The 12,051-nt window shown below is 40.9% G+C and overlaps 1 protein-coding gene across 1 annotated transcript in view; it reads left to right on the top strand.

The window, feature by feature from the left end:
• The window catches only part of PAPPA (pappalysin 1), a 298,174-nt gene that overhangs the window by 185,319 nt on the left and 100,804 nt on the right, over positions 1-12,051 (top strand). The window contains exon 10 of the mRNA XM_007936757.2: positions 17-210. Within this exon, the coding sequence (XP_007934948.2) occupies positions 17-210 (194 nt within the window). The remainder of the gene's footprint in view (positions 1-16; positions 211-12,051) is intronic.

The following is a 12,051-nucleotide window of genomic DNA, read 5'->3' as shown; positions in this document are numbered from 1 at the left end:
TGTCCATCTCCTGCAGATGAGCCAAGCCAGTGCTATTTCCATGATGGTGATGGGGTATGTGAGGAGTTTGAACAAAAAACTAGCATTAAGGACTGTGGTGTCTACACGCCCCAGGGATTCCTGGATCAATGGGCATCCAATGCTTCAGTATCCCACCCAGATCACCAGTGTCCAGGCTGGGTCATCATTGGTCAGCCAGCAGCATCCCAGGTAAGATCCCACACCATGTGTGACATTTCCTACAGACATTCTGAATTACTGCTGTGGTCCTTAGGACTGCCCACCTTGAGAGCAATGTTACTAGAAATGGCCAAAAGTAGTGTCATTTGTCAATGATTATATATGGAATAGTTAAGGCAGGGAACCTCAGCCTAGTGCGTGTGAATATTTTCTTCCTATTTCCCTACTTATTATCATTCATATTTGGAGAAAGAGCTCCATATTGGAGATGCCTTTGGAATTCATTCGGGTAAGAATATATTCATTTGGGAGTGTCCCACTTGTTTAGGAGTGCCAAGTTGTGTATTCCCTGGGGACTCTCTTATGATTTAATGGTAACTCTATGATTATTTTGCTGAGTGGTCTTTGACTAGTTTCCCTAACTCTCTGGGTTTTATCTTTTCTCATCTTTTAAATAGAAGGTAGCTGAACTTGATGGTCTCCAAGGTTTTTCCCAACTCTGAGAAGCTGTGACTCATTCCTCAGCCCCCTAATGCACTATTTATGTCCCATGGTTCTTTCCCAGGAGTCTGTCCACTTAGTTAAGGGAGCTAGAGTGTTGGGTCCACCAGAGCTCGGGAAATTCTAAGAATGGCCATCTTGTCCCCAGAGCCCCCTTTCCAATTACACTGCTTAGCAAGCACCTGCCTTCTCCCGAGACTCCCATTTCCCAGAGACACGACTCAGTGCTTCTGACCGACTGGTCCAGTGGCCATTTCTGAGGCAGACTGTGTCCTGGCCTTACAGATGAGCCCTTACTATCAGCCGTTCCTCACAAATATTGCTTCCCTGATTTGGAGCCAGCAGGGTAGGCTTGATTTTTAGATAAAAGAGAGATTTGTTCTTCTTCAGGGGCCCAGTGAAGAATCATTGTGTAAGGTACAAGGTAAGTCCACCTCATTTATTAGCACTAGTGTTTATTTGGTCATTGTGATCATTCATCTATTCTTATGTTTCCATTTATTAGTTCCATTATTTATTCATTTATGTTTGCTTCTGACAGCCCTGAGAAGAATAGAAAGAAACAAGAACATGACATTCCCTGGTGCTTCTAATGCCAGTCTGATGAATGAATGAATGCATGACTAAAGTTCATCCTCCCCCATGCTACCTCTGTCCTTGGTACTCTCTTTCACCTGTGCTTGCAATCATCACACTGAACTCTAATGATCTGTGTTTGTGTCTGACTCCCCCATTATGCTGTTAGTTCTTGGTAAACAGGGTTGAGTTTTATTCATATTGGTCCCCTCAGCTTCAAGCACAGGATCTAGGTAAAACTGGATGCTTGGGAAATGTGTGCTTAGTTGACTAGATAGACAATATGCATGCACACAATGCATGCATGCACCACACACATGCACACACGGCTACAGGTGAACGAACAACACTGAGTGAAAATGCTAAAGAATCACTTCTCCATCACATGGGATGTCCTGCTTAAGAAACAACAGAGCAGGCCGACAGTGGAACCAAGAAGTCCAATTTAATACTCTCATCCAGTTCTGAGGAATGTCTCTTAAAAAGTCAATTGAATCAATTGAACAAGGGAATCATTAATGTGTCTATAAGCAAGAGTTGCGGTAGCAGTTGTGCTTAAAAATTGTGACATGTGAGAAAAGTAGAGAAAGAATTTTCCAGCGTTAGCATTTGAAAAGAGACTTCATTGGGCAATTATTCCAATCTTGTAAGGAGGAATCTGTCAGGAATTATGGGTGATTATCTCTTTCTAAATAAAAATCCAATTAATAAAAATTAATAATAATAAAAGAAATCATTAGAAATACTAGCCCTTCCATCTACAAAGAAGAGATGAGGAAACAAAAATCATCCTATTGAATTATTCATTGTAACCAATTTTATTTTAATGAAATCGACTAGGTTCCATTACTCTAGGCTTGGACTTAATCTTGGTTACAAGGAGACTTCAGTTGTAACTAAATGTGCCTTAATGAGATCAGCTCACAGGAGAATACAGGGTCAGGGGAGGGGAGATGTACATAGGCTGGGTGCAGGCCCAAGCAGACGGTAGCCTGGAGGGTGGCAGAGCAATCGTCTCCCAAATTCCGCATGTTAAAGAAAATGCCTAGAAGTCATACACACACACACACACACACATCCATCATGCACATGCATGTACATGACTCATACACGCATACACACACACAGAGCCTGCATAATTCTAAGTAAAGGCTTTTCCTGAAGTGGAAACGTAGCGCCCTTCCAACAACAGAGGAGGAGGAAGTGTAACAGCGGTCTTTGTTACCTCATACAGTGATTAGAGGAGATCGGTGGTTAATTTTCACCCTGTCAAGGCCTCCAGTGAAGATGTTGATGGCTGGGAGGAGGGGCCAGGAGGCTCTTAGAAGTTAGGCTTAGAAGTAAGGTGGGAAGATGTGTCACGTACCCCCACCCCACTTTCCTCCAAGACCAATCATACTCTCCCCTCCTTCCCTTCCTCTCTCTCTTTCACACACACATGAAAATTCATACACGAGTAGGCCATGCATAAACATGAGTATAGAAAATCAGTACCAATGCAAACAGGGGAGGGTGGGGGAGTGGACTAGTAGTTATTGAGGTTCCAATGTTGTTGTTAGGTGCTGTCGAGTCCATAAATACCAGCTACACTGCTGGACACCTGTCTCACTGCCGAGGAATCGTTTTCCAATTCATAGCGATCCCTCCTTGGGTTTCTAAGGCAGTATCTCTACAGAAGTGGATTGCCCAGTCTTCCTTCCAAGGAGTGGCTGAGTGGGTTTAGACACCTTAAAGCCAATCACACCGTGGTTCTTTCAGGTAAAATTATTATATACACTGGGAAAACTGAGAAGTGGAGTGGTTTGCCCAAAGCCACACAGCCCATAAGCAGAGAATCCAGATTAGAAAGATGTCACAGGAGATAACAGTGGGAGGTTCAAATGAGAGGCGACAGCCAAAAAGTTAGAAGCAACTAGACACCTGGAAAATTTTACAGAGAAACAAACAGAAAGAATCATAGATAGGCAGATCTTAGTGTTAGGTATCACTGTGCAAATCCCACAAGGTGCTTGGGTTCTCACTGAGCAGACTCACTGTCCCTTCCCCCACCTCAAATTCAAGCTGCTGCCACTCCCTGTCAAGATAGCCCAATCCTTGACCCCCTGGTGTTCACTTGATGCTCTGTTAACACAAGGAATTGTGAAATGGCCAGTTATTCCCATTTCCTCTTAAAAAAAAAAAAAATTTCTGTCCACTCTGTGCCTTTCCCTGATGCTGTAAAAACAATAAATGCAGGTGTTTATTGGAGGTATGTGCCTAGCCCTGTGCTAGAGCCTGTGGAAAAAACCAACAAAGTGAAAGTCTCCAACCTGGTGATGGCTGGACTTGGACAATGTGAGAATTCTATCAAGAGGAACAGCCGTGTTGGAGGAAGATTGCAAACTCTCCTGGTGACTATTGCAAGCAAGCAACACTCAGTTTAGAATATTTCTTATATCAGCTATATCAGTCTAGAATATTGATTAATACTTCAGCTTCAATTTGGTAGATGCCCACCACTCCTAATTCTTGCCAGTTTCTCTTGTCCATTCTCCTCAAACAAAATCCCCAAATTTGGTTAGAGCTAAGGTATTCCACTCTGAACATCGAGTCTCATGTTCAAATATTATCAGAAGTATCAAAACTTACTGGTTCTGCAAATTGGGCTGGACATCCTATCATAAGAGACATTTTTAGGATATTTTGGCCACGCACCTTCCTGGCCCAGCTAGAATCATGAAGTTCCTGAGAAAGAACAAAAATGGAAATGAACTGAAAGAATGAAGTTATGTCTCTCTGGGAACCTCAGAAATGGTTTGGTTTAAGTATTTGCAAAGATCTTATCTTGTTCTTACTGTGTCTCCATGTTTTGCATTTCTCTAGTGCTTTGTACCAAAGCTTGCCAAAATGAGATGGAGATATTTCCTTCATCCTGGTCCCCAGCCTCAGAATATCCACCAAAGTCCATTTCTTCTTATCCAAGTAGGCATCTCCTTCCTTTTATAATGGCCTAAGGAGGAAACAGAAATGTAAGAGACTTTCTGGAATGTATACTACTCTCCTAGGGATCACAGTCCTTCAGTCAACCAACCAATTTATTTGGTTAATCCTTTGGGGGTAAAATGTAGACTAAGCATTTCCAGGGCCAAAGTAAAGAAAACCTTTCTAAGAATGAGAACAGTCTGCAGTGGGATGAAGTGTCTTCATTGTGATATAGTAAGATCCTCAACATTCGAGGCATTCAGGCTGAGCTGCTAATGGAATACAGGAGATTCTTGCTTCAGAAGCCAGGTGAGACCTAGGCATTGTCACTTCTTTTATAATGGCTTTTTATTTCCATTATTGGGGTATATCAGTTCTTTGGAATATCACTTTGAGTTGCTGTTATCTGTTCCTTGGCACTGCCATTCTATGTTTGCCTCTATTAAAATACAGATCATATTTTGTCTTACATTACAACACTTTATGTATTAATTCATTTACTCATGGAATTAGTCATAGAGAATATGTATGAATCTTACACCGAGGGCTGTGAGGAGACAGAGAGCATGGGCATTAGCAGGGTGAAGTAGAAATCATGTCGATCTGGCTTTGCCCTTGTCTTACTTGGGAATCTTGAGGAACTTCTTCCTCTGAAAAGTTCAGTTTTCTTCTTTGGTACATGGGAATGATAGATAGCATCTACCTTATAGTGATTAAAAAGTGAATGCAGAAAAATGCTTAGCACTGGGTTTTTTCACATATTGGGTCATGCAATTGTTAATGACCTCCCTCATTCATGTTGGTCCTCCCTTCCACACTTCCATTCCAGAGGTGGCCACAGTGACCCACACAGGATAGGAGCTTCAGCCACTGGTTGAGTTTCACATACTTGTGTTCTCAAGTGTCTCCTGCCTACTCAAACTATATGAGGCATTTTGATAAACTCCAAAGAAGTGCCAGTCCTTTTGCTGCTCTCCAAAGCTTACAATTACATTGGAAGGGTATGTCTAACCAAAAATGGTAGCCAAAGACTCAAGAGTGAGGGATTCAGAAGAAGTTTTCTTGAGGAAGAAACCACACTGTTGTCCACTTACTCAGCCAGCAGAGATGAGAGCCAGTGAGTAGGGATGGAAAAATCTTTTGCCCACTTTTTGAAGTGAAATTCCAGAGAACTGATATGCCCAACTAATGGAAATAAGAAGCCAGAGACTCAATTATAAAAGAAGTGGCAATGCCTAGGTCTCACCTGGCTTCTGAAGCAAGAATCTCCTGTATTCCATTAGCAGCTCAGCCTGAATGCCTCGAATGAATGAGGAGCTTCCTATATCACAATGAAGACACTTCATCCCACTGCAGACTGTTCTCATTCTTAGAAAGGTTTTCTTTACTTTGGCCCTGGAAATGCTTAGTCTACATTTTACCCCCAAAGGATTAACCAAATAAATTGGCTGGACAAATTATAAAGTGAAACATTTACAAAGTACATCCACGCTCTGTGCCAAATTCGTTGAGTCCTTTTAATACTACTGCAACATAGGAATCAATGTGCTCACTTTACAGATTGAGATGTGAAGCCTTAGAGAATGAGTGACTTGCCCTAGGGCTTACAGTTGTTGAGGAGCAGAACCAGGATGCACCCACTGTGTTCCTAACAAGAACCCAAGTACGGGGTGAGGCAACTTACATCTTCAGTGGCTAACACATGACAGCAAGCTAGGAGAGCTGTTGTCTTCTGAATCTTTTCATGTGTGGAATGTCTTCAAGAAACACCAAGAAAGTGTGTAACCGCCATCTCTGATACCCCAAATATTGTCACCACTGTTTATGCCGTGCTACCTAGAATTCCACTTTTAGGTACCGGTCTTTTAGGGTAAGCATTACCCCTCCAGAGAGTACTCTAATGTATGTATGTGAAAATATGGGAGAAACACAGGAAATGTTTTAAATTGCCACTCCTTGAGTAAAAAAGATTAACTTTTGGAGGGGGTGATGGAAATGCCTAATTATTTCTTTCTGTGGTAGGAGAGTGTGGTGGTTAAGTTTGTGTGTCAACTTAGCTAGGCCTGGTTGAGTGGCTCGGCAACTAGATGTAGTATCCCCATGATGAGACTGGTAATCAACTCCATGGTGGAATTTACTGTGAGCTGCTGAGTAGCTGCCTTAGGGATGTGGTCTGCCTCCTGTATATAAGAAACAGCTTTGGGAATAGTCTCTAGCTTATGGTATGCTTGGACCTTGCATGTAGCCATGTTGTTGTTCAGCAGCCTGCCATGCTCTGCCAACCTTGGGACTTACAATGGACTGAAATGAATGGCCTGCCATATAGTTTGGTAACATCGGGACTGTGCCATTTTATTTGTTGACCTTGGACTTCTTAGCCTCAGCAGCCGGTAGCTGCCTGAGTGAAGAGATGCTTCTAGCTTCAGTGGGCTGGGAGCAAGAGGCAGAGCTGAAGCCCAAGGTTGAGGGGCTTTCACACAGCCCCTAGAGGCTGGCACTTTGAATTCGGACTTAAAGCCTTCAGATTGTAAGAGAATGAACTCCTGTTTGTTCAGTCATCCCATTTGTGGTATATGTCTGTCAGAGTGACACTAGGTAACCAGAACAGAGAGAAAAAGGAAGAAAGCACAAATAGAACAGTTGTAGATAGAAAATGAAACTTTGCTCAATTTATGGATTTGTTATAAGCCATGTCATATGCAGGAGCGTTGAATTGTCAGTAACAAAAGAACTACAAGATTTGTGCATTCCTTTTTGGCCACCATGTTTGAGAAAGCAAGGACCATTTATTAGTGTCTTCTTCATCCTTGGGTCCAGATCAAAGGCAGATTCTCTCTGGGTTCTCTGGATGCAAGGGTAAGAAATCATTCCGCAATACAGTGTAGGAAGTATTAAGATCAGGAAACACTGAGAAGGGTTGGAAAATGTTTCCTGTGGAAGTGATTGCTAAGATGTGACTAGAAAGATGAAATGAGGAACAGCAGAAGAGGAGGATGGATAGGAAGAGCATGTCAGAGACAAAATAGCAGAAGCAAAGGAAGGAGACAGACACACAGACGGAGAATATAAATGGCAAATCCTAAACAGAAGTCCAATAACAAATAAAGGAGAAGGAAGACAAAATAATTGATATGTTCAAATTGTGGTGCTGTCAAAGAATAGTGAGTCATCTATGAAATGACAAAAGAATGAACAAATCAGTCTTAGAAGAAATGCAACCAGAATGGTCTTTAGAAGTGAGGATAGAGAAAACACACCATTGGAAAGGCTACTCACTAGAAAAGGACATCATGTTTGGTAAAGTAAAGCATCACTGAAAATGAGGGAAACCTTCAGTGAGATTATTTGACCCAATGACTGCAACAATGGACTCGACCAAACCAACAGCCATGAAGATGGTGTAGGCCCAGCACTGTTTCATTCTGTTATACATAAGGCCACCATGAGTCGGAGCCGACTGAATGACAACTACAAATAAATCAAGAGAAATAAGTTTGGAAATGTGGGAGGGGACAACCCACAGACACGTGGCATTTGGACTTTATCCTGAGAGCTATGGGAGCTTTCCAGATGTTTTAAGTAGGAATGCAGCACTGGTGGTGCTGGCAATAACTGGGTCAGATGTTCACATTAGGAATAGGAATGACATTTATTAAATGCCTCCTGTATACCAGACCCTGTCTAGGGGTTTGAAGCATGTTATTTTCTATATATTTCATAGCACCCCCACAGGAAAGTTTTAATCCTGCTGTCTCCAGATGAAACTGAGTTTCAGGAAGTTGAACTGAGTCACCTCTTCTCCTTTTTTCCTGCTATCACCAGGCTTCTGGTATTACATTAAAACAGCCTCATTTGAAAATATGCGTGGAGAAGCAATTCTCCAATAATGTTGAAATGATGTTAATCACAAAGAATAGAGTGAAATCTTGGTTCGGTACCCAGTCCAGTGGTAACTTCTAGGCCCTTCCTCCACTGTCTGCCTTGCCTACCATTGCCTTCACCAAAACATTCCACTCTCACTAGTGCAACAGGAGAGCATCTGCCGATAGTGGTGGAAGGAGGAGATGGGAAGGGAACATGCTGAAATGTCAGAGAAGATTCCAAGCAGTTTTCACAAATACCCAAGGGATCTACTTTCTCCTGGTGGTTTCTGAATAATTTTTCAACAGCCCATGTGTGAGTCATCTAAGGAGACAGAACAGAAAGTACTATAGTCTATTACAGTCTGTCCCATTATTGTGGGGCACGAAAAAATCCCACCAGGAGAGCAAAAAGCACTTCCTGGATCAGAAAGGAGCCCCTTAGCTGATCATTAAACTGCCCAAAACTTGTCATGGAAACCTTGGGCTGGAAGAGACTTTAAAGCTTCCAAATGTTACAAGATCCTGGCAAAGAAATCTACCAGACATTCCTTCGCTCTTCCCTTCCTCCCTCCCTCATTCACTCTTTCAATATTTATATAAACCTAGGAAAAGCAAGACATTGTAATAGAACTTAGAATGTAGTCTGAAAAACTTTAGTTGATGTGAATTATAAAGAAAAAACATGAGATTTAGAATCAGATCCACCTGCATTCGAAGTCTAGGGTCCACACGTCCTCTGGTGACTGTGGGGAAGTTGGTTGTTTTTGACCCCAATTTTGTTATCTGTAAAATAGGAGGAATAGCATTTACATTGAAGTTGTTGTCAATGATGAGACAACTGTTCCAGAAACGTGACTTTCCTACTAGTATTGTTGTTGTTAGATGCCATCAAGTTGGCTCTGCCTCATAGCAACTCTGTGTACAACAGAACGAAATACTGCTTGATCCTGTGCTATCCTCACAATCATTGCTATGTTTGAGACCATTGTTGAAACCGTTGTGTCAATTAATCTGGTTGAGGTCTTCTTTTTTGCTGGGCCCTCTACTTTACCTTCTCCAGTGACGGTCCCTCCTGATAACATATCCAAAGTACTTGAGGTGAAGTAATGTCATTCTTGCTTCTAAGGAACATTCTAGCAGTACTTCCAAGACACATTTGTGCATTTTTCTGTAGGTCCATGGTAAATTTAATATTCTTCACCAACACCATAATACAAAGACATCAATTCTTTGGTCTTATTATTCATTTTCCAGCTTCTACATGTATATGAGGCAATGGAAAATACCATGGCTTGGGTCATGTGCACCTTAGTCCTCAAGGTGTCATCTTTGCTTAACACTCCATGTGTCATTTCATTTCTTGACTCCTGCATCCATGAGCATTGATTGTGGATCCAAATAAAATTAAATCTTTGACAACTTCGAACTTTTCTCCATTTATCATGATGTTGCTCATTGGTCCAGTTGTGAAGATTTTTGTTTTCTTTTTGTTGAAGTGTAATACATCCTGTGTATTGTAGTCCTTGATCTTCATCAGTAAGTGCTTCAAGTCTTCTGAGCTTTCAATAAGCAAGGTTGTGTCATTTGCAATCACAGGTTATGCTAGTGAGACTTCCGCCAATACTGATGCCATGTTTCTCTTCCTATGGTCCAGCTTCTCGGATTATTTGTTCAGCATACACGGTGAATCAATATGATGAAATGATAAACCTGGATGCACACCTTTGCAAATTTTAAACCAGACAGTATTCCCTTGTTCTGTTGACATGACTGCCTCTTGGTCTATGTACAAGTTCCACATGAGCACAATTAAGTGTTCTGGAATTCCCTTTCTTCTCAATATTATCTATAATTTGTTATGATCCACACAGTCAAGTGCCTTTGCACCATCAATAAAATACAAGTAAATATCTCTCTGGTATTCTCTGCTTTCAGACAAAATCCATCTGATATCAGCAATGACATCCTTGTTCCATATCCTCTTCTGAATTCACTTGAACTTATGGCAGTTTCCTGTTGATATACTGCTGCAACCATTGTAAAATTATGTTCAGCAAAATCTTGCCTGCATGTGATATAAATAATACTGTTCAATAATTTCTGCATTCTTTTGGATCACCTTTCTTTAGAATGGGCACAAACATGGAATCTCAAGTCATTTGGTCAGGTAGCTTTCTTCTAAATTTCTTGGCACAGAGTAGTGAACACTTCCAGTGTTCCATTTATTTGTTGACACTTCTCAGTTGGTATTCCATAAATTCCCGGACCCTGGTTTTTTGCAAATACTTTTGGTGCAGTTGGACTTCTTCCTTCAATACCATTGATTTTTGGTCATATGCTCCCTCCTGAAATGGTTGAATGTCGACCAATTCTTTTTGATATAATGACTGTGTTTTCTTTCATTTTCCTTTGATGCTTTCCATGTCATTCAATATTTTGCCTATTCAATCCTTCAATATTGCTACTCGAGGCATTATTTTTTTTCTTTAGGTCTTTCTGCTTGAGAAATGCTGACTATGTTTTTCTCTTTTGTTTTTCTAATTCCAGGTCTTTGCACATTTCATTATAATACTTTGTCTTCTCGAGACGCCCTTTGAAATCTTCTGTTCATCTCTTTTCCTTCATCATTTCTTTCATTCACTTTAGCTATTCCACATTCAAGAGCAAGTCTCAGAGTCTCTTCTGACATCCATTTTGGTATTTTCTTTCTTTGCTGTCTTTTTAATGATCTTTTGCTTTCTTCATGTATAGTGTCCTCTCTGTCATCCCACAACTCCTGTGATCTTTGTTCATTAGTGTTCACTGTGTCATATTTATTCTTCAGATGGTCTCTAAATTCAGGTGGGATATACTGAAGGTAGTATTTTAGCCCTTGGGAACTTGTTTTAATTTTCCTCAGCTTCAACTTGAACTTGGATATGAGCAATTGATGATCTGTCTTGCAGTCGACACCTGGCCTTGTTCTGACTGATGATATTGAGCTTCTTTATTGTCTCTTTCCACAGATGTAGTTGATTTGATTCTTGTGCATTCCATCTGGCAAGGTCCACATATAGAGTTGATGTTTATGTTGTTGAAAAAGCATATTTGCTATGAGCAAGTCATTGGTCTTGCAAAATTCTGTCACGCAATCTCTTGTGGTGTTTCTTTCACTGGGACCATAGTCCCAAGTTCCCAACTACTGACCCATCTCCTTTGTTTTCAAACTTTGAATTCCAATCACCAGTAATTATTGATTCTTCTTGATTACAAGTTTGATTAATTTCAGACTGCAGAAGTTGGTAAGAATCTTCAGTTTCTTCATCTTTGGCATTAGTGGTCCGTGCGTAAATTTGAATAATAATAGTATTAACTAGCGTACAGATATTTTTCTGTCTCTGACAGTGTTAAGGAGCTCTGGTGGCATAGTGCCTAAGGCATTTGATTGCTAACTAGAAGGTTGGCAGTTCAAAGCCACCAGCCACTCCACAGAAAGAAGACTTGACAATCTACTTCCATAAAGATTTATTGCCTTGGAAACCCAATAGGGGTCGCTATGAGTCAGAATTTACTCAGTGGCAGTGAGTTTGGTGTTTTGGTTTTGACAGTGTTGTACTTCAGGATACAGTTGGAAATGTTTTTTTGATGATGAATGTAACACCATTCCTCTTCAATTTGTCAAGCCCAGTATAGTAGTCCATATTGTTTGATTCAAAATGGCTAGTGCTAGTCTATTTCAACTTACTAATGCCTACAATAACAATCTTTATGTATTCCATTTCATTTTTCATGAATTCCGATTTTTCTAGATTCATACTTCATACATTCCAGGTTCTGATTATTAATAGATGTGTGTAGCTATTTCATCTCATTTTGAGTCACGCCACACCAGCAAATGTAGTTCCCAAAAGCTTTACTCCATCTACATCATTAAGGTCGACTACTATTAGGTGGCAGGTCTTCCCCGTTTTTGAGTGCCTTCTATTCTGAG

This window comes from Orycteropus afer, unplaced genomic scaffold (genome assembly GCF_000298275.1).
Source record: "Orycteropus afer afer isolate SDZICR_OR568_19922 unplaced genomic scaffold, OryAfe1.0 scaffold00037, whole genome shotgun sequence".
Lineage (NCBI taxonomy): Eukaryota > Metazoa > Chordata > Mammalia > Tubulidentata > Orycteropodidae > Orycteropus > Orycteropus afer.
The sequence above is the reverse complement of the archived record's forward strand: the minus strand, read 5'-3'. Positions and strand labels throughout refer to the sequence as shown.